The 23,563-nt window shown below is 38.3% G+C and overlaps 2 protein-coding genes across 3 annotated transcripts; both read left to right on the top strand.

Annotated features, from left to right (window-relative positions):
- Positions 1-6,525: 6,525 nt before the first annotated feature.
- On the top strand, positions 6,526-9,061 carry LOC141479877 (cuticle protein CP14.6-like). Its single transcript, XM_074173881.1, has 3 exons — positions 6,526-6,596; positions 7,518-7,657; positions 8,814-9,061. Exons 1-3 carry the CDS (start codon positions 6,588-6,590, stop codon positions 9,004-9,006), a joined length of 342 nt encoding a protein of 113 aa, XP_074029982.1. The 5' UTR covers positions 6,526-6,587; the 3' UTR covers positions 9,007-9,061.
- Positions 9,062-9,931: 870 nt separating this feature from the next.
- Positions 9,932-22,240, top strand: LOC111512964 (cuticle protein CP14.6). 2 transcript variants are annotated; one of them, XM_074173879.1, is made up of 3 exons: positions 9,932-10,058; positions 20,306-20,445; positions 21,993-22,240. In XM_074173879.1, exons 1-3 carry the CDS (start codon positions 9,975-9,977, stop codon positions 22,183-22,185), a joined length of 417 nt encoding a protein of 138 aa, XP_074029980.1. In that variant the 5' UTR covers positions 9,932-9,974; the 3' UTR covers positions 22,186-22,240. The 2 variants fall into 2 exon arrangements, with proteins under 2 accessions (XP_074029980.1, XP_074029981.1); XM_074173880.1 differs by lacking the exon at positions 9,932-10,058 and adding an exon at positions 19,460-19,566.
- The last annotated feature ends 1,323 nt before the right edge of the window (positions 22,241-23,563 follow it).

Genomic DNA, 23,563 nt, shown 5'->3' with positions numbered 1-23,563 from the left:
TCGTCTTGCGGGTTAACCTTTTTTCAAGTAATGGAACTGATCATTTAAGACTTCATAATTGAAGGCATCATCACTGTTCACAATATATTGGGATACATGCGTTAAGTCTATTCAAACATATTCCTGACAAGTGTTTGTTCTTCTCGCATAGTTTCGTAACTATTCCTTGCGAATTGTCCATGTAGTTCCACATTGGTAGATTCATAAAATACTCATGATGTTATTTCTATACGAGGCTTATTTCTTTGAATTTCTTTAAATTTGTAATACTCATTTCAAAAATCAATTTGTATATAAATGAACATTGATTGTCAGATTCATATCTACTCAATTCACTTCAGGTATGTTCAATACCAAAGCTATTGGGAAACACGTATCACGGTTTCTTAAAATGTTCAGCGAAACTGAATAGGTTCCATCACATATGTCAAAAGAGTAATTTTTGTTTGTAAGGGAGAACGATCCCTGTAAAATATTGGTTGATAACATTGATGTGAGTATTGGTAGAATAAATGAGACAAAAAAATATTCTTTTTACGTTTTCTTGCATCAATTTATTATGGCGAATTAGAAAAATATAATATTATGGTATTTTGGTAATAACATTATGAATAATTTGCAACACTCCAGTTCAAAATCAAAATTTTACTTTTGTTTTATACTGATGAATTAACTTGAGTGGTGTTAGATATAACTGATGTTAGATATGACAAATGTTTCACACGTATATTTTCAAGTTTTAGATAAAAAACCTGTTAAAAAACTTTCATAGTTCCATAATGAAATCAAATATATGTTCTTGTGTGAATTAACGATACTTATCTGTAGCTTCCAAAGTTTTCAATAGGTACGAATACCTTAGAAGATCTGTAGCTTCCAAAGTTTTCAATAGGTACGAATACCTGAGAAGTTATTTATTTACCTTGAAGAAGATCAGGTTTATTGAGAGACTGATACATTTTTATAATTTGGAAGAACTTGAGGAAACGAAATGTGTGAAGCAATAAACGGTTGGGATTCTAAAAGAACAAAAAAATTCTGAATTGTTGTGCGTGGGAACATCTGAATTTGAAATTACAGTACTCTCATGTAATTAGTATAGTTCTTCAATCGCAAAGAAAAGTTTCATTAGGAATTAAACGTATACACTACATTTAAATTTGAAAAAAATGGTTTGTGAAACAGAAGCTATCGAGTATCTTGCAACGTCAACAGATTGGAACCTCCTTTTTGTCTATGAAGTCAACCCAATTGATACCATTTCACAGACTGTTGATTTCAGTTTACTTTTCAATCCGTTAGATTTTACCATGAAAATTTCAGTCTTATTTATTTCATCATACGAATTTTTATGACATTTCTCCTTTCAGATTTTACAAAGGGTCTTCCAACAGGACAATTGATAATGGCTATTTCGTTGAAATTACATCTGTCAAATCAGTTGTCATTCACTCAGTCTATTTTGCCAAATCGCCATTGATGGATATAACATTCAACAGCACGTGCAAATAATAAAATTAGATTTTCCAAATGGGTATTCTGTTCGGGCAACGTAGCGCGCGCTTTGCCCATTTTACGGTCGCCATAATCGACCTACGGAGGGGACTATCACACCATCTGGATGCCGGAGAGACGTATACTTACCCCGGGGTGGAACAACGCCACTCACAAGAGGTAACAGCAGTGAAAAACCCTCTCCGCGGCAAGTATCAGCACAAACTTCGATAGATCTGGTCATCGGAACTGTCGGGAAAGAACAACGTTGCTGCAACAAATATGCTTGCCGTTCCAATCTTACTCTACTCATTTGGAGTTGTGAAGTGGACTCGGGAGGAGCTGTATCAACTCGACGTGAAAACCCAAAAAATAATGCATCTATATAGGAGTTTGCATCCCAAATCATCCATTCCACGGTTGTACTTCCCCCGACAACAGGGAGGCCGTGGACTTTTGAGTTTGGAGTGTCTACATGACAATGGTACTGGATACAGCTTGTAAAATCGTTAGGAGTTCGGATCCCCTTCTCTGCATGGTCTGTGACCATGAGAGAGCAGGAATTGGAGCATTTTTTTGGGCAGCTGCCCGAGCAGCTGATGAAGTAGGAATAGTTTTCGACTATGAACGAGGTGATCACAACTCTGTCACCGAGTTGGAACCCGTTCAGCAAAAAGCTCAGATAAAAACCGCAGAGATCACCTTACTTCTGCAGAGACACAAGGATAAGCCACTGCATGGGGTCTTCTTCAATACCATTGAAAACCTTGGCTTATCAAAGCGCCTGACGTTTGCTTTTCTCAGGTCGAGTGGGCTGAAGACGGAAACTCAGGGGTTCATCATGGCTTGCCAGGATGGTGTCTTCAACACTTTGGTCTACCGCAGTCGCGTGATGGGTATAGAGGTTCCTGACACAAGGTGCAGGGCCTGCCGCGAGGCCTCTGAGACTCTAATGCACTTGCTATCAGTATGTCCTGCATATGCGGTCTCGGCCTGTATCCATCGACATAACGCGGCTTTAAGAGTGCTATATTACCATCTACGGCACTCTTACGTTATTGACGAGATACCGGTGTTGCCCTACGCTCCGGGGATATTGAATCCGTTGTGGGGAACGAGAAGTGCCGAATTTATTGGAACTATTCGTTCCCCACCCTCAGGCTCATACGAGCTAATAAGCCTGATGTAGTCCTTCTCGATAACCAGAGCAAAACGATATTTGTCGTGGAGTTTTCAGCTCCTGGCGAGACGAATATCGTCAGAAAAGAGGAGAAATAACGGATGAAATATCAAGATTGTCTCTTCGAACTATGCAGACTCTATCCAGATCATTCTGTCAAGATGATTGTTCTGATTATTGGAGTCCTTGGTGGAATTATTCCCTCTTTACTCTCTAATCTTAAAATCATACCGGCTTGCCGCACTAAGGCAGAAATCTTAGCCGCGCAGATGCAGATGTCATTCTTGGCTCATTGCATTTGCTCAGGGCACATGATTCTCGGACCCCACAGTGTGGGGAGTGGTTATTGGTTGATAATGCTGGCGCGCCCTCCCGAATGTATCAGGTCTTCGGGGGATAGGGCCTGACCAGCGCATACTACGGTGAAAAAAAAATTATTTGCAAAGCCAAATCTTCTTAGAATTATTACATCGATTATTAGAAAGCACGAATGTATTCTAAGTACATTTATATTTAGTGAACAAATAAAAACCTTAGCCATTTAATTTCACATGGAACCTGACTGAGGAAACAAATGGTTTTTCTTCATTTCGTCTTATGATAATCATGATTTTTTTATCTCTTCAGTTTATCAGTTTACAGCCTGTTGCGGAAATAATTGATTTTTGAATTCTCTAATGAGCTTATAAGAGAAAATTAAAACTAATCAAGAAAAGAAAAGAAAAGAAAAGAAAATAAAAAGAAATGAATCAATTTGCTGAGTCTACAATGTTTTTGACAAATTGTCTACTTTATTCAAGAATCCATATTTGATGCGTTTCTTAGTCAGATCAATATCATCAAGTGTTTTAACTGAGACAGGAACATGATTTAGAAGTTTGCCTCCAATATAGGTGAATCATTTTTGACCAATTGTTTCATTTGCTCTTGGTATGTGCACTGCTGCAGTGTTTTGAGCTCGTGTTATCCGATTGTGGGGTAAGTTTTTGTAATTCTCCATAAAGCTGTTCTGTTTGATAACAAGAGCTTTTGTTATATATAATTTTCAGAATACATTTTTGTATTTTTTCTAGTGGATCGAGTGCAGTTGCATTTATACCACCCCAAGCAATTATACCGTATTTTAGAAGATATTCTACAAATGCGTAGTATAATATTTTCAATTTGTTGAGGATTAGCATATTTCGGAGCTGGCGAAACCTGTATAGAAGTCCTCTCAATTTATTTTTCAAGTTATGTACTTAAATATTCCATCTAAGATATCTATGTATATACTTGAGTATTTTGCTGATTTAACTAAATTGACATTTTTGGAGTCGATGTTTATTTTTATATATTCTGCTAAATATGACTCGTGAATGAAAGTTGATTGTGAGTAAATTTGCTCTAATTCACTTGGTTGTTGATTCCAGATGGCCGTCAGCAATATTGCCAACGTCTTCCCATCCATTTGCGGTATATAGTATAACAGTGTCATCAGCAAATGGAATCATCTTTCCACAAGATTGTTGAGAAACTAATGAATTCAGGTAGGACCTAAGATAAGACCTAAGATGGTTCCCTGAGGCACACCACAAGATACAATTCTTTTTTCACTCAGTTCGCCATTCATCTGGACTCTTCATGTACTATCTTTAAGGAAACTACGGAACAGGTTGTTAAAATTACCCCTTACACCTACATTTTCCAGCTTGCTAAGCAAAAGTGCATTGCTCACGGTGTCAAAGGCCTTTGCCAAATCAAGTAGTACACCTGGGGAAGCTTGTTTTCCATCTATAGCCTTATATATGATAGATATTGTAGATGAAATCTCGAGTTAGTATATTGGGAGATTTTATCTTGAATTATTATGAAGTTTATTTAAAGCAACATTTTTGGAATTATGGGATCACATACATTTTCCAGTTTCTATTTCGGTTGATATAGTTGATATGGAGATTGCGAAAAAAATGTGGAACACAAAATTTTGTTTTCTGGGGGACATATTTTTACTCAAAAAGCAATCCCTTTGTTAGCCACCCTCTTTCCACAACAATTCTCATGTCAAAAATATGTAACTCATTTTGATGGTCATACAATACTATAATATAACATTTTCACATTACAACGATAAACAATATCTGAAAAAAAATACAAAATACTCTTCTGACTCTTTATTCTTCTCCAAACTATCCACTATAAGAAATAGACAAATGATATAAATAAGAACTTACGGTGGTAATTAACCCGTTTATTACGTTTGTTCATAAGAATGGTTTTAACACTTCAAAAGCGAATCGAAATGGTGATTTTGTACGAATATTGAAAATCTGCATGGGCCGTTCGTGTACATGACAGGCATATACTCGTGGAACAAAAACATGTACTGAAATTGTTACATAAATTCATGAAAACTTATAGTATCATTACCAGACAACATAAATACACTTTTACAAATTGAAAATAATTTACGAATTGAACGAAGATGATTTCGACAAAAGAACTGAATTTTGTGAAACGTGATAACCGTGTTCCAGTTTTCGTCAGCACCAAATGTTTCTCGGATAAATGTAATTTTTTTTATATAAATGAAGTGAACTGTCAAAATCTCCGATGGTTTCATTCAAGTGACACGCCAAATTCACCAATATCTCCAAAAACTAAATATCTGTGTAGTAATTTTGGGTAATCATTTTATATATCCATTCTGTTTGGAAGCCAACCTCAATGGTGAAAAATAGTTCAATTTTCTAAATCATCAAGTTATGCCAATTATCAAGAATACCATACAATTAGATTCTGTGTTACGGAATGGGCTAGTTTTTTCCAACAAGATGATGCTTCTCCTCATTGCGTAATTACAGTGTGAAAATTCCTCGATTATAACTTTCCGGGTCGATAGACCACATCCCTCAATTGATTTCAACAGTCTAGGAGATGCAGCCAACTACTGTTGATGATTTACAAGAAAACATTGACAGGTTCTGTGTATTACTAACATTTGATTTTCTCCAGAATGTGAGGAAAGAAACAGGAGCCATTAAATGGAAGTCAATAGTTGATGAAGTAATTTTTTTTGTATTGTTTTACTTTATAGTTCGAAATTAAATGTAAACTCAAATAGTATTTTATTTTTTATGATATGTGGAAAGTGAAATACTTTTCAGATAAGGTGTCACTCAACTAATTGCCTCATTTGAGATTTTTGACATATGGTTTGTAGTGGGGAGGAAGTGAATGACAAGAGGTTTGTTTTCAGGTAGAAATGTGATCCCTGAAAACTATAATCGACGTTTTCACATTTTTTTTATAGGCTTTATACCAAATGATTCATCTACTATACTGTATGTTGAGATTATTTCTTCAAGAAACAAACGATAATGTGAATTTCAGAAATTATAATTACCTGATAAAAATATTGATACAGACAGCGGTGTCATAAGCACCTCATTTATATTCATCTAAATCGGTTTAACAGGTCTGTTGTCTGAAGTGAATTTCTGTAACAGCTACCTAGCCTTTGGGAGTATCAATAGCAATGTATGTTAGGTGGATTTCAAAGTTGAGACATAAATAACTGATTATTTTGAAATGCTAGAGTTCTTCCAACTCAACTCATCAAGTTTTCCACTAGAATTTGGAATTCACAAGTTAATATCGAAACGCCAAAGTTGCCATTTGAAAGAATCGATGGTGAGCTGGAAAAAATTATCAAATCAACGACGTGTCATAATATTATTGAAATGTACAATTTTCTTATGAAACAATCCATACATTTTTACAACCCATGCACCAACCAGTTTGGAGGTTTCAAATACATCTATCCACCTGTTAAAATTAAGAGGGGACCTAGATTTGCAGATATAATGAATCGTATAAATTGAAAGAAACATATTCTTCTTCACATCGTTAGCTAACAAGCATCAATAACAAAATGAAAGTGGTGAGTAAGTTTGGTAATACAGATACAAATTAAAAAAATTTGCATCTAATAGTCTCTTGAAAATGTGTGACTTTGTTATGCAACGCCACACTCGAATTCAAGAGTTTTCTGAAATTGAATTGAATATGTAATAGATCAATTGAATAAAAATAATCTGTTTTTTTAGTATCAGTATGAGCTATAACACAAAGTATTCAATCATTCACGAAATAAAAGAAAAAACTCCAATATTTCTGCAAAATAAACATTTCTAGAAAATAACCAGTTCTTGAGATATCAATTCGGATTTCAAAGTTATTTATAATATGTCATTATCAAAATGTGAGGCCAAAAACGAATATCGATGAATCTTTATATCAGCTTACTTTTGAAAAATAGAAGCTTTTTCAATATAGTATTATTCCACTCATGATGTGGAAAAATCTGTTTAAAAAAAAATCTGTTTAAAATCTGTTTTTCCGTTAACCAGCTGTCGCACCCCTACGAACGACAACCCTTAGAAGTCGAAACTTGTGTGACCTAATGATTAACGAGGTCTTACCTTTTAACGTGTGATTCCTAACACGGGATTCCAATTACTTTTGGATATGTGATGCACTGTTTGGAACTTTTGGTGTAGTAGTGAATATTACTGGAAACTTAATCTTCAAGATTGAAGATTGAATATTGAGTTTAATCTTCCTCTTGAAGATGATCACTTGGTGATCGAAACACGTGTCGAACTGTTAAAATAACAGTTTGGTGTTGTGAAAAAACTCCAGTAATATTCTTCAGCTTTGGAAATATTTGCTCCAGAAATATTATTTCTTAACGGATTGATCAATGTGAATTCGAAAACAATGAAATGTACTACAGATAATCAATCTCAATGACTCTTACCATAAAATATAATCAGGATTCAATTCAGGATCATTTTTACAGGTCGCTCTTTTCTTCTTCGTCATCACGGTTGCGGCGGCTGCTCCCCAAAAAGCTGTTAGGGTAGCAGGTGGTCCTTCAAAAGATGCTGTGATCCTTCGTTATGATAGTGACAACATTGGAGTCGGACCATATGCTTTTGCGTAAGTAACAAGTTACTCTTGAGAAAAGAAGGTTGTTTCCAACTGTTCGAATGAATTAATAAAAAAGGTTTTCTCCAATCAGATTCTATGAAAACGGAAACCTTCAAAAATTGAAACTTCTAAAACTGAGAATTACCAAGGTCTTAACTTATTACGTGTAATTTCTAGCATATGTTCTGAAACTACGCTAAAAAACTGTGTTTTTTTTTATAATTCAACGTTGGTCTGTAGATATATTTTTGGGATGGTATTGAATATCGATAATTATTAGCTATCAAAAAACAATACGCTTCAGTAACATATTTCATCATTATCAACTTATCTAATGTGGTATTTCCTATCTCTTTTGTCAGTTGTGAGAAGATTTAAATTGGACAAACGAATAGAAAATTGAAAGACAGAATTACTTTACACAAGAGTGACATATTATGCAATAAACCATCCTGCAACCTTTGTAAACACACCATTGATTGTAACTTTTCTTCTGATAATATTCAAATTCTAGGATCAGAAAATAACAGTAAAGAAAGAAATTGCTTAGAAATGTGTCATATTTTCAAAAATTTGAATGGTATCAATTTCAGGACATATATTGAAAGTCGAAGCCTGATTTATACTTATCTCCTTTGTTTAAATGAAGGTAATTAATTTGACAACAATCAAGAATCCGTAAAAGAAATACTTTACCTTCACTTTCTCTTATGTATCATTTTATAGTTCTGTGAGATCTCGTTGGCATCACTGTGATGGCCAGAACAAGAAATTCTATCAAAAACTTTCTGTCAAATTTAATGTTTCTCGTCAATTATATCCGACAAACTGTTGAGTTCCCTTTCTGAAACTCAATTACATAGTATCTGTGCAATCATTACATTTTATCATAAAAATAGTACATTAAGTTATATTTTTTCAACCAATTTTGATCTTGAGATACAAATATGAGAATCCTCTTTGTTACTTTTTTGCAAACTTCATCTTAACTCACTTTCGTAAGTAGGAACGTTGTCCATGCCCTTGTTTATTTACTTCCTGCGTTATTCCTTGACTTAGCCACTCTTGCTAATCCTGCCTGAAAACTGAAAAAAAAACACATTAAAACTGAACATTGTCTTATATCTCAAAAAGTATTCTGCAATCAATTTTATTATGTTTGTAGTGTGGAAACTAGTGATGGTCTAGTGAAAGAAGAAAGGGGTGAACTAGTCGATGCAGGAACTAATGAACCATCCAGCGTAGTCCAAGGAAAATACAGCTACCCAGGGCCTGACGGTGTCCTTTATGAAGTAGTCTACATTGCCGACAAAGATGGGTTCAGGGCTCAAGGTGCTCATCTGCCCTCTGCTGCATAATTCATAAAAAAACTGTATATACTCAAGACTGAATAAATTATTCAAACACTTTTAATTATCATCTATTACTTTTATCTATTACTATCAAATCTAGCTGGGGATACGACTGTATCAATTCCTTCAATGGTTCGGTTTTTGAATTCTGTATCCATCTCAATTCACTCAACATATGCAGTCAATAGAATAGATTATTATTTTAACTACTTCTTATTTGAAAACTTGGAAGAATAATGTGTTTCAGTAAATTCATATGTTTCATTTCAATTAGAATTATTGGTTCACGTTTATTTTTGAACTTTGGAAAATGTGAATAAATACCTATTCATTGCGGATTCATTAGACCAACTTCCATTATAGTCAACCTCGCTAAATTATTCGAAGAAGCATTTGAAACAAGAATATTACCTTATATTATGAAAAATAATCTTACAAATAAAAAACAATACGGGATTGAACAAAATAAGTCCATTCAGGATGTCATAGTTTATTTAACGTATCATATAACGAAAAAACTGGACCAAGGCTGAAAAACATTTAAGTGTTCTTAATTTCTGCAGTTACTCTCAATTACTAAACGTCTTAGAATTTGGGCTTTAGAGGAATTACAAGGCAATTAGTAGAAACTCATGTGATGGATCGTAGACAGCAACTGTGAGTTAATAATTGTAACATTCCAGAACAGTACCTTTCGGAGTCCCTCAGGGAACTGTCTCGGGGTCAATATTGTTCACTATGTATATCAATGGCAAATTAATCATAGATGCTCCTGGAGATATGATAAGGTTCGCGGATGAAACAACTATCATATTCGAATATGACAGCTGGAAAAAACTACGAGACGGAGTTCCGTGGTGAGCGTGGTAGTGGACGGACGTAATGATTTCTGACGTTAGCTGTCCAACTGACATACAGAATATTTTTCACTGCGATAATTTCGATATTTCCACGAATACGACTATTTCTGGTGGATGATCAAGCCATTCACCAGTAGTTACATATCTCCTATTAGTGAGTGCGTTGGTTGTAGTGCGCAAGGACCCTCCAGACTTATGGTGAGTGCGTTCAAACTATCACTTTCACGGAACTGTTCATCGCCTACTCTTGGAATATCAAAGGGTGTGAGTTTTTCGACAGAGATACTCCTGTCGGCACCACCCTCTCTGCTCAGTCTGAGACAAACAACGACGACAATACGATCAAGCCTCAAGAACCGGCCAACGAAAAGCGTCGCCTTCAAGAAGAGTTTCCTTCTCTTCCATCTAAACCAGTCTCTCCAGTAAACAAAAATACCGGCAACAAGTTCAAAAAAGTGGCTAAAAAGATGCCAAAGCTCTGGGACGAAGCCAAGAACAACACTTCAGAGTCAGAACTCTCAACAACAGAGTCTTCCCGAAGGTGAACATAAAATGTTGGTTGACGACAATCGGTCTGAAAAATGATTTTGACTATACAGGGTGGCCCAAAACTGCCATCCCAAAATCTAAATCAGGTTGAAAACCCCAAAGATCAGGGAACTGGCTCTCTTCTTCCACCGCGTCTTGAGGTGCCCTAAAGTACCAGAAAAACACGCGTTCCTCCAATTGTCGTTCGCCAGAAGGACAAGTGGGTTCAATTCACAAAGCTGGCTGCCTTCCATAAGGTGAACTTTACCAAGGCAGTAAACATGGCTGACGGCATCAAGGTTCAGCCTTCTTCGGTCGAGGACTACAGTAGTATGTCCAAATTATTGGTGAGGAAAAAAATCCTTACCGCACGTATACCTTACCTGAAGACAGGCAAATCAGAACCGTCGTCAGAGGAGTTCCGGAACATCTAGGGACCGCTGACATCGAAGACGCTTTGGTTGGAAAAGGTTTCCAACCATCATCCGTCACCAGGATGATGCGAGGAAATCGACCGCTATCCCTGGTTTTGGTTCAAATGAACCAACATCTTTATGACATCCGGGATCTCCTTAACGTTAAAGTTAAGGTTGAGCCCCAACACCAAACAACGCTGGTAGGGCAGTGTCACCGATGTCAGCGGTTCGGGCATAGCCAATGGAACTGCCTAGCTATTCCAAATGCGCCGGCAGACACCTTTCAGGTGAGTGCAAGAACCCACGAGCAGATCCGCCCAAGTGCAATAATTGCAAGGGTGTGCATTCTGCAAACTACTGTGGTGGTCCTGAGTTCCTCAGGGTTTGTAGGAGAACCGAAGTAGCTGCAAATGCCCCCCGAAATGCACCCACACCTGGAAAGCATCCTGCCGGAGCATCTGGCACACGCCCGGGAATGAGCTACGCAGAAGCAGCCAGGCCGACCGAGGCGCCCAGTAGTCCTCGCCCGTCGAAGGTTAGTGACATCTGTTCCGCTCTGGACCAGATGAAGAAACTCTTCATTCAGTTCCCCGTACTCGAAAAGATGTTTACGGTGAACACCAAAGTGCTAACTGGAACCTGTTGATGGCTAGATAACCAACATTGCCTAATTCTCTTAAGGTTGTATTTTGGAATGCCAACAGTATTTCAAACAAGAAATTAGATTTTGAGAATTTTCTAATACAACAAAACATCGATGTTGCACTGGTGCAGGAAACCCACCTGCACAATGAACCTTTTGGTATTCCAAACTACCGTTTTTACCACAGAGAACGCGTTGGACGTGCTGGAGGAAGAGTTGGCATTTTTCTCAAACGTTATCTTCCTCACGTACAATTCGGCATTGACTCGGATCAGTTACATGGCACGGAAGCCGTGGGCGTTGAGCTCCAACTGAGAAGAGGTCGTCATAAACTAATCTTAGATTACAACCCTCCGTGGAATCGTCTACTCCCAGAATCACTGGATGAACTGCTGATGTCGACAAATACCCCCATAATTGCTGCTGGTGACTTCAATGCCAAGCACAATCTGTGGAGCAGACTTACCAATGCGAACGGTCGAGCGCTCCATCTGCATGCTGATAGGTATGAGTATCGATGAGCCCACGTTCTACCGTGGAGATTTAAGGCCTGACGTGCTTGATATCGCACTGCTCAGGAACGTCTCCAAGTCCTACGAAGTGTACACTTTGTCGGAACTTGACTCAGATCATAATCCAGTCATCCTGATGCTGATCCCCTTCCCCAGGATTATCGCATGAGATCATCCACGGATTGGGAAGCCTTCCAGGCTCACCTAGTGGAGACACGTACAGACCGTGAGGCGCTTCAAACTCGCAACGGTCTCGACGGGGCAGTGGCAGATTTTGAATTGTCTATGAACAACGCTATCCGCGCGCCACAACTAGGACAGAGTATCCTCTGCGGAGCTACAATGAGTTTCCTCCCAGGATAAAGAAACTTATCCGGGAGAGAAATCGACTCAGACGTGTTTATCAGCGGACTTTCTACCCTGGAGACAAAGCTGTGACTAGCAGGATGGCCAACCATGTTGAACAGGCCATCACTGACTATAGAAACGAGAGGTGGAGCGATTGTTTGGAATCGCTCGAACCTGGGGATGACGAGCTCTGGCGAGTCATCCGCAGGCTTGAGAAGAGAAAAACCGCTCCCTCCCCTCTTTACGGACAGCACGGCATCTGCTACTCCCCCGCCAAGAAGGCGTTGGCTTTAGCAGACACAATGGAGCGTCAGTTTCGACTTAACGAGGATCCGGATGATGATATTGACCATGATATCCGGCTGGAAACTGAGTTCGGCGCATCCTTAGGGAAAATGATGACGACGTGATCCGTCCAACTTCGGAGAAAGAATTGAGGGGGTACATTAGGGCCTCCAAACCCAAGAAGGCTCCGGGAATTGATTCAATAAACAACAGGTTGTTGAAGCAGCTTCCGGAGAATTTCGTCAGATACTTGCTGGACATTATCAACAGCTAATTCACTCTTAGATACTTCCCTTGAAGATGGAAGCATGCCATAGTTGTCATGATTCCAGAATCATCGTTCGATTAGTCTGCTCTGCTCAACTGCTAAGTTGGTTGAACTTGTTGTGCTGCAAAGGCTAACAGAAGAAGTTAAAGACGAAATGTTCTGCCTGACGAACAATTCGGCTTCAGGAGGGCACACTCCACCGAGCTGCATGAAGACAGTCCATCTTGTCCTCCTGGATATTTCGAAAGCCTTTGACTGAGTCTGGCACGAAGGCCTGCTACACAAAATGCTCGATTTCGTTCTGGGGTCTGGTACGGTGGATTAGGTCTTTTCTGAAAGGCACATCATTTCAGGTCCGAGTTGAAGGAACTCTGTCTCCCGTCAGGGAAATCGAAGCTGGAATGTCTCAGGGAGATGTGCTGTCTCCAATTCTGTACAGCCTATACGTGAGCAACATTCCGAGGTTCGATCACGTGAAGGTTTCCCTTTATGCCGATGATATGGCTCTCCTCGCTTCTGCCATGGGTCGGGCGTTGGCGGTCGTCTGCATGCAACGCGCATTGGACGACTTCGAACGCTGGTACCTTGACTGGAAGATTCGAGTGAATCCAGAAACAGAATGTCATCGTCATTTCATCCAAGTTTGGAGACCAGCTCCCCTACCCTTTTGGCTGATTGTTGGTCTTGAGAGGGACCAACGGGTTCATGACTGAATTGGTGACGGCATGAAGTCCTTAGACATCAGTGTCGCCCTTCACGGGATACCCCTACCTGGCTGGGGTGGGATGGATGAAAAAGTTATTGATCCGTTAAAGGGGGACATGAGGGCCTCATTCGACAGAGTGTCGGGGCCTTCTATATCGGGAGGGGTCGTCTACAGCATAATCTGTGACTTTCCTAACTAAACGAAACTAAACGAAAACTCTCTCATTCCTCGACTGAATGGACTGCCGAATGGAAGGCAGCTGCAAATCTCTGCGGATGGATTCATTCCGCACGAACCAAGGAGCATTCACAATCATCCTAATTATCTTATTTTGCAACCTTTCCAAAATGGAAATGTTGGACGGAGCCGTTGTCCCCAGACGCCTGAAGCGTACATGATGACAGGCTTGAACATCGTGTTATAGATCGTGATTCTGTTTTTCAAACTCATCTTTGATTTTCTATTGATCAGAGGGTACAGACTGGATATCCAACCCTCAATCTTAGATTTGACGTACATAATGTGCGGGTTCCAAGTGAGCCTACGGTCTATCAAAAGGCCGAGGTTCTTTACCCGCGCTTGCCAGTCAATCTCCCTTCTAGAGATTCTCACTTTTCTGGCCGGAGAAGATAGTAATCTTCCCATGGTTATCGCTTGAGTCTTTTCCGGGTTTACTCGGATCTTCCAATCGAGGTACCAGCGCTCGAGGTCGTCCAATGCACGTTGCATGTAGACGACGCCGAGCTCTCGACCCATGGAAGATGAGAGAAGAGCCGTGTCATCGGCGTACAGGGATATCTTCACTCGTTCGGACCTAGGCAGGTCGCTGGTATAGAGTGAATACAGCGTCGGAGAGAGCACGGCCCCCTGTGGCACTCCAGCGAGGATCTCTCTGCTGTCAGACAGAGAGCCCTCTACTCTGACCTGAAAAGTTCTGTCTTTCAGGAAAGACCCGATCCACCGGATCAGGCCCCGAGGTAGGTCGAACGCGTTTAGCTTGTGCAGAACACCTTCGTGCCATACTCGGTCGGAGGCCTTCGAAATGTCTAACAGCACAATATGCACTTTTTTGTTAGTGTTTAGCTCGCTGATGGTGTTTTCGACCAACCTTAGAGCCTGTAACTCAGTGGAGTGATCTCTCCTGAAGCCGAATTGTTTGTTAGGCAGAACATTTCGGTCCTCAACTTCTTCGTTGAGTCTTTGCAGAACAACTCTCTCAGCCAGCTTAGCCGCCGACGAGAGTAGACTGATCGGGCGATAGTTCTGCGGGAACAGCTGGTTCTGACCCTGTTTTGGGAGCATGACGACGATCGCATGCTTTCACCTTCTAGGGAAGTGTCTGAGGGCCAACGAACTGTTAATTAGATTTAGAAGAAATTCGACGCAGTTTTCCGGGAGTCTCTTCAACAACTTGTTGGTTATTGAGTCGGCCCCCGGAGCTTTCTTGGCTTTTGCAGCCTTGATATGACCCTTCAGCTCTTCCATAGAAGCCGGACAGATGTCGTCGTCGTCATCCTCCCTGAGGAGTCGGTGAACCCGGTCTTCCAGCAGCATATCGCGATCGATGTCGTCATTGTCGTCAACGTTAAGTTGAAACTGACGTTCCATCGTGTCTGCAAAGGCTAACGCCTTGTCGACGGGGGAGTAGCACACTCCGCGCTCTCCGTGAATGGGTGAGAGAGCAGGTTCGAAGGATTCCAAGAGCTCTTCCCACCTTTCGTTTCGATGCTCAATGATGGCCTGTTTGACTTGATTGGCCATCCTGTTCGCCGCTGTTTTGTCCCCTGGGAAAAGGGCTCGCTGATAGAGCCTTCTCAGGTGATTTCTCTATCGTATCAAGGCTTTGATACAAGGGGGAAACTCGTTGTAGCTCTTCAGCGGACACTCCTCCCTGGAGGTGGTCGCTCGAAACGCATCATTCACAGAAAGCTCGAAACGCTCAACTGCCGCGTCGAGTTCGTCGGGAGAAACGAGTACCTCAGGAGGGGCGCGCATCTCTTCGAGCTGGGCTGTGAAGACATCCCAGTCTGTCTTGGATCTCATGCGATAATCAGGGGGAGGAAGATCATCGCCCAATACCAGGATTACTGGATTATGATCGGAATCCAGTTCCGACAGAACGTAAATTTCGCTAGTCAGAGAGACGTTTCTGAGAAGCGCGATGTCTAGTACATCAGACCTAGACTGCCCGCGATAGTACGTAGGCTCATCTGGTCCCAGCACAAGATATTCATATCTGTCAACATGCGCATGGAGCGCTTGGCCGTTTCGATTTGTGGCTCTGCTCCAAGGTCTGTGCTTGGCATTGAAGTCGCCAACAGCAATTGTCGGAATGTTGCTTCCCATCAGCAGTTCATCCAGAGATTCTGGGAGTAGACGAATGTTCGGAGGGTTGTAGACCGAGATTATTCTGTGACAACCCCTTCTCAGTTGAATTTCGACCCCCATGGTCTCAGTACCGTGCAATCGAGCACTGTCAATACCGTATTGGACAAACTGCAGGGATCGCTTGACAAAAATGCCAACTCCCCCTCCAGCACGTCCAACACGTTCTCTGTGAAAGAATCTGTAGTTTGGAATGACTATAGATTCGTTCCTTAGATGTGTCTCTAGGACTAGAGCCACATCTATGTTATTCTCAATCCAGAAAAAACTCAGGCGATAGACTTGGGGAGACGTAAAGTTTCTCCAGACACAAGGGTCACGATTTCAGGCGGGAAGATCGGATGGCAAACGTGAGTCAAGTACCTAGGTCTTTGGGTAGACCGCCGACTCACCTGGGCAAATCACATTGATTATATCAAGAGTAAAGTGCAGATGAGGATAGCTAAACTCTATCTTCTGGTCAATAGAAATTCAAAACTCAATCTTAAAATTAAGATTTTACTATACAACACACTATACTATACAACACACTATACTATACAACACACTATACTATACATACATTTAGAAAAGCTATAACCCAGAGAACATTTCTATTTTTCGGTCTAAAATTTTACAATGAAATACCAGTACATTAAAAAAAATTGACAAACTAAAAAATTTTAAAACTGAAATAAAGAACAATATCTTGAAAAACAAGGAAATATTCTATAAAATACAACGATAGTGAATACACCCACCATTTGCTGCTATCCCTGTCCTCTACAAATCGTCGAATATCTTTCAGAATTTTGGTAAAAATACGTGCACACGTTAAATATACAGGTGTTTTGAAGTTATGCTTTACATAAGAGTCAATTACCTTTCTTATTTTTTCATCTTGTAAATCTTTGCCCTTTACTCAGAGAGCAAATCTAACCCATTTTGTGAAAAAAATTGTAATATTTTTTTTCTACATGCAATACTTGAATAAACTTGAAAAAAAACACGATGTTCAAGCCTGTCATCATGTATGCTTCAGGTGCTTGGGGACAAACCACCCCGTCAAACCTCTCCATTTAGGAAAGGTTGCCAAAAAAAAACTTCTCAGGATGCTGGTGAATGCTCCATGGTTCGTGCGGAATGAAGCCATCCGCAAAGATTTGAAACTGTTAAGTATACGGCAGTCCATTCAGTCGAGGAATCAGAGTTTTCGAGTCAGTGGAAACTCATGATAACCCATTAGTTAGGGAAGCACACTATAGACGACCCCACTCGATTCAGAAGGTCCCGTCGCTCGGTTGAGTGAAGGCCCCACGACGTCTGTTAAAATGAACAGTTTGTTCATCAAATTCCCTAGTCAGGAAGGGGTACACAAGGCCAGAGCGGAATAGAGGTCATTGACCTTTATGTCTCCACCAAAACACCTCACGTCATGAACCATTCGTCCTCCTGACAAATCTCAGTTGAAAGGGTAAGGAAAAAAAATCCAACCTAATGAAAATGAAGATGACTATAATGGACGTACTGATAACGTCTGTGCACAAAAAAGGTCTGCGGATGCCATGTGCTATCGTGAGTCTTTGTGTTGTGTTATTCACGCCGGTATCCAGGCCAGGCTGGTTCGGATAACGACGTAAAGGGGACTATATGTGGGACTGAAAAAATTGAAAGGCCTCCCGAGCAGAAGGCGACTTGCTTCGAGCAAGACAGCTACGATCCCCAACGAAGCTCCTGTCAACCTTGGTAGGTGGTGCTAGGGGGACACATTTCTACTAAAAAATCAATCCCTTCGTTAGCCATCCCCTTTCCACAACAATTCTCATGTCAAAAATATGTAATTGGAGGGTCATTCAATTTCGTATCTAATTATGTAACATTTTCACATTACAACGGAAAGCAATGTCTGAAAAAAGCAAAATACTCTTCTGATTTTTTATTCATTTCCAAACACATAATTTCACTATTAGAAATATACAAAAGACATAAATATTTACTTACGATGGTAATTATTCCGTTTATTACGTTTGTTTATGAAAATGGTGTTTACAGTTCAAGAGCCAATTGAAATAGTGAGTTTGTACGAATATCGAAAATCTGCATGGGCACCTGTTCGTGTTTTCAATGAGAATCATGACGGAAAGGTACTCGTTGAACAAAAATATGTACTGAAATTGTTACATAAATTAATGAAAACTTGTAGCATTCATACCAGACAACATGATCTTTCAGGAATAGGTAGTCAATAACGAATGTTGCAGTTTTAGGTCACGCTGCCTTCATGAAAAATATGTCGACTAAGCATTAGGAATGAGTCGTACAAACCTTTTCAGAATTCTTTATCGACAGAAATTACACTTATTACAAATTGAAAATAATTAACAAAATGAACGAAGATGATTTCGATAGAAGAACTGAATTTTGTGAAAACCTCTCTAAACGTGACAACCCTAATCCAGTTTTCGTCTGCACCACATGTTTCTCGGATGACTGTAATTTTTTATATAAATGTAGTGAACCGTCAAAATATCCAATGGTTTCATTCAAGTGACACGCCAAATTCAACAATATCCCAAAAACTAAATATCTGGGTAGTAATTTTGGGTAATCATACTATATAACCATTTTGGAAGCACACCCTAATGGTGAAGAATAGTTCAATTTTCTCAATTATCAAGTTATGCCTATTATAAAGAATACCATTATGTTAGATCCTGTGTTACGGAATAGGCAAGTTTTTCCCAACAAGATGATGATTCTCCTCATTGCGTAATACCACTGTGAAAATTCCTCGATTATAACTTTCCGGGTCGATGGACCAGATCCCTCGATTCATTTCAACAGTCTAGGAGATGCAGCCAAATACGTTTGATGATTTACGAGAAAACATTGACAGGTTCTGTATATTACTAATATTTGATAGTCTCCAGAATGTGAGGAAAGAACAGAAGCCATTAAATGGAACTCAATAGTTGATAAAGTAAATTTTTCTGTATTGTTTCAGTTTATAGTTCGAAATTGAATGTAAACTGAAACAGTATTTTATTTTTTATGATATGTGGAAAGTGTTTCAGGGTTGAAAACTGAATTGAAATACGTTTAACTATTAGTCTCATTTGTGTTTTGTGACATATTATGGTTTGTAATGTGGAGGGTGTGAATGACAAGAGGTTGATTTTTATGTAGAAATGTGATCCCTGTAAACTATAATTGACGTTTTTACCATTTTTTCATAGGCTAGATACCAAATGATTCATCTACTATACTGTATGTTGAGATTATTTTCACAAGAAACAAAGGATAATGTGAATTTCAGAAATTATAATATTCACAAGTTAATATCGAAACGCCAAAGTTGCCATTTGAAAGAATCGATGGTGAGATGGAAAAAATTATTCAATCAACCACGTACCAAAATAATATTGAAATGTACAATTTTCTTTTGAAACAATCCATGAATTTTTACAACCCATGCACCAACCAGTTTGGAGGTTTCAAATACATCTATCCACCTGTTTTGTATGTCAAAATTAAGAGGGGACCTAGATTTGCAGATATAATGAATCGTATAAATTGAAAGAAACATATTCTTCTTCACATCGTTAGCTAAGAAGCATCAATAACAAAATGAAAGTGGTGAGTAGGTTTAGTAATACAGATACAATATTGAAAAATTTGCATCTATCTAATAATCTCTTAATTATGTGTGACTTTGTTATTAATGTCACACTCGAATTCAAGAGTTTTCTGAAATTGAATTGAATATGTAATAAATCAATTGAATAAAAACATATGTTTTTTTAGTATCAATATAAGCTATAATACAAACTATTCAATCATTCATAAAATAAAGGAAAAAACTCCAACTTTTTCGCAAAATAAACATTTCTAGAATATAACTAGTTCCTTGAGATATCAATTTGGATTTCAAAGCTATTTATAATATGTCATTATCAAAATGTTCGGTCAAAAATGAATGAAAAATAAAAGCCTTTTTAATGTAGTAGGTATTATTCCACTCATGATTTGGAAAAATGCAATCACTTTTGGAAATGTGATGCAATGTTTGGAACTTTTGGTCTAGTAATGAATATTACTGGAAACTTAATCTTCAAGATTCAAGATTGAAAATTGAGTTTAATATTCCTCTTGAAGATGATCACTTGCTGAGTCGAGGTGTTGAAATAACGGTTTGATGTTGGGAAAAAACTCAAGTAATATTCTTCAGTTTTGGAAATATTTGCTATAGAAATATTATTACTTAACGGATTGATCAATGTGAATTCGAAACCAATGAAATGTACTACTGATAATCAATCTCAATGACTCTTACCATAAAATATAATCAGGATTCAATTCAGGACCATTTTTACAGGTCGCCCTTTTCTTCTTCGTCATAACGGTTACGGCGGCTGCTCCCCAAAAAGCTGTTAGGGTAGCAGGTGGTCCTTCAAAAGATGCTGTGATCCTTCGTTATGATAGTGACAACATTGGGGTCGGACCATATGCTTTTGCGTAAGTAACTAGTCACTCTTGGGAAAAGGAAGTTGTTTCCAAGTATTCGAATGAATTATTAAAAAGGTTTCCTCTAATCAGCTCCTATACAAACGGAAACTTTTCAAAAGTTGAAGCTTCTAAAACTGAGAATTACCAAGGTCTTAACTTGTAGCGTGTGATTTCTAGCACATGTTCTGAAAAAATTTGTTTTTTTTTTATAATTTAACGATGGCGTGTAGATATATTTTTGGGATGGTATTGAACATCGACCATTATCAGCTGTTTCAAAAACTACACCACACAATTAGATATCACAAACTTCATTTGAAAAATACATCATAACATATTTCGCCAGTGATTTGAATCAAATCACTTGAGAAAGTTAATGTGCTAGCGAAACATGTTGTGATATATTTTTCAAATAAAGTTAGTGGGGATCAAATCGTAAGGTGTAGTTTTTGAAATTACTATGGATCTTCATCAAGTAACGGCCGAATCAATCACAAAATTATTAACTTTCTCTTTGAATTATCATGAATAATAAGAATATTCTCATTTCATTTCTCTAGGTGAGATTGTATTCAACAATAAGTTATCAAAAAACAATACGCTTCAGTAACATATTTCACCATCATTAACCCATCTAATGTGGTTTTTTTCATCCCTTGTTCCAGTTGTGAATAGATTTATATTGGACAAACGAATAGAAAATTGAAAGGCAGAATTACTTCACACAAGAGTGACGTAAGATGCAATAAACCATTCTGCACCCTTTCCAAATACACCATTCATTGTGGCTTTTTTTGATAACGTTAAAATTTTAGATTCAGAAAATAATAGTCAAAAAAGAACTCTCTTAGAATTGTGTCATATTTTTAATTCCAGGACAGATATTGAAAGTCTAAGCATGATTTAATTCATCTCTTTTGTTCAAATGGAGGTAATAAATTTAATAACAATCAAGAATCCGTAAAGGAAACACTTTATCTTCACTCTCTGTTATGTATCATTTTATAGTTCGGTGAGTTCCCATTGGCATCACTGTGATGGTGAGAACAAGAAATTCTGTCAAAAACTTTCTGTCAAATTTCATGTGTCTCGTCAATTATGTCCGACAAGCTGTTGAGTTCTCTTTCTGATACTTTATTACATATTATCTGTGCAATCATCTAATTTTATCATAAAAATGGAACATGATGTTACATGTTTTTAACCAGTTTAATCTTGACATACAAATATGAGGATCACCTTTGTTACTTTTTTGCAAAGTTCATCTTAACCTCACTTTCGTAAGTATGAACGTTGTCCATGCCCTTGTTTATTCAATAATTATTGTAGACTTAATAATGAAGAGACAATGAAAGCCTCGAAAGCTTGAACAGAAAAAAAGGGTTTCACAATCTTTCTGCCTCTGACTACTACACCCAATTTTACTTCCTGCGTTATTTCTTGACTTAGTCACTCTTGCTAATGCTGCCTGAAGACTGAAAAAAAACACATTAAAAATGAACACTGTCTCATATCTTAAAAAAAGTATTCTGTAATTGACGTTATTATGTTTGTAGTGTGGAAACTAGTGATGGTCTTGTGAAAGAAGAAAGGGGTGAACTAGTCGGTGCAGGAACTGATGAACTGTCCAGCGTAGTCCAAGGAAAATACAGCTACCCAGGACCTGACGGTGTCCTTTATGAAGTAGTCTACATTGCCGACAAAGATGGGTTCAGGGCTCAAGGTGCTCATCTGCCCTCTGCCGCATAATTCATAAAAAAAATGTATATATTCAAGACTGAATAAATTATTCAAACACTTTAAACTATTATCTATTACTTTTATCTATAACTATCAAATATAGCTGGGGATACATGTGTATCAATTCCTTAAATGGTTTATTTTTTGAATCCAGTATCCATCTCAATTTATTCAACATATGCAGTCAATAGAATAGATTATTTTAACTACTTCTTATTTGAAAATTTGGATGAAAAATGTGTTTCAGCAAATCCATATATTTCATTTCAATTAGAAATATTGGTTCACGTTTATTTTCGAACTTTGGAAAATGTGGATAAATACTCATTGGATTCATTAGACCAACTTCTATTATATTCAACCTCGCTAAATTATTCGAAGAAGCATTTGAAACAAGAATATAACCTTATATTATGAAAAATGATCTTACAAATAAAAAACAATACGAAGTTGAGCAAAATAAGTCCACTCAGGATGTCATAGTTTATTTAACGTATCATATAACAAAAAAACTGGACCAAGGCGAGAAAAACATTTATGTGTTCTTAGATTCTGCAGTCACTCTCAATTACTAAACGTCTGAGAATTTGGGCTTCGGAGGAATTACAAGGCAATTAGTAGAAACTCATGAGATGGATCGTAGACAGTAAATGTGAGTTAATAATTGTAACAGTCCAGAACAGTAACTTTCTCGGGGTCAATATTGTTAACTGTGTATATCAATAGAAAATAATCATATATGCTCCTGGAGATATGATAAGGTTCGCGGATGAAACCACTATAATATTCGAATCTGACATCTGGAAAAACTACGAGACGGAGTTCCGTGGTGAGCGTGTTAGTGGATGGACGTATTGATAACGTCTGTGCACAAAGAAAGTCTGCTATCGTGAGTCTTTGTGTGTTATTCAGGACGGTATCCAGGCCAGGCTGGTTCGGATAACGACGTAAAGGGGACTGTATATGGGACTGAAAATATTGAAAGGCCTCCCGAGCAGAAGGCGACTTGATAAAAAATCAATTTTTTTAATGATAGAAAAGATCGACATACAATGGGTGGCAGCTCCTGAATGGGAAGCAGCGTCCACTGATATGAGAGAGAGAAAGAACTACGAGACATGATGACGACATGATGATACGGGGGCAATACAAAAGTGGATTCAGAACGAAGCTTTTGCTATTTATTTTTAAAAACATTCTACTTACCTTTTTCTTGTTATGGAAATACTCAACAGTCCTGAAAATTGATGCAAACTCTCAAATTAATGAAAAATATTAAATAAAATACTTAAAAGTAACTGTTGATAAACACCTAAGATGGAATACACACATTCGGAATCTTTGTAATACCCTGAGGAATATCATTTAAATATTTAAATGTCTTTCG

The sequence above is a fragment of the Leptinotarsa decemlineata genome, unplaced genomic scaffold, assembly GCF_025532065.1.
Source record: "Leptinotarsa decemlineata unplaced genomic scaffold, Ldec_3_MD MMD2_tig00000505_RagTag_RagTag, whole genome shotgun sequence".
Lineage (NCBI taxonomy): Eukaryota > Metazoa > Arthropoda > Insecta > Coleoptera > Chrysomelidae > Leptinotarsa > Leptinotarsa decemlineata.
Note: the sequence above shows the minus strand (reverse complement) of the source record. Positions and strands in the feature narration are given on the sequence as shown.

Bases quoted from the DNA above. Each gene is read 5' to 3' on its own strand.
- LOC141479877 (XM_074173881.1), top strand. The intron at 7,658-8,813 runs GTAAGTAACAAG...TTATGTTTGTAG, and splicing joins GTCGGACCATATGCTTTTGC to TGTGGAAACTAGTGATGGTC.
- LOC111512964 (XM_074173879.1), top strand. From the start codon at position 9,975: ATGATCAAGCCATTCACCAGTAGTTACATATCTCCTATTAGTGAGTGC. The intron at 10,059-20,305 runs GTGAGTGCGTTC...CCATTTTTACAG, and splicing joins AAGGACCCTCCAGACTTATG to GTCGCCCTTTTCTTCTTCGT. The intron at 20,446-21,992 runs GTAAGTAACTAG...TTATGTTTGTAG, and splicing joins GTCGGACCATATGCTTTTGC to TGTGGAAACTAGTGATGGTC.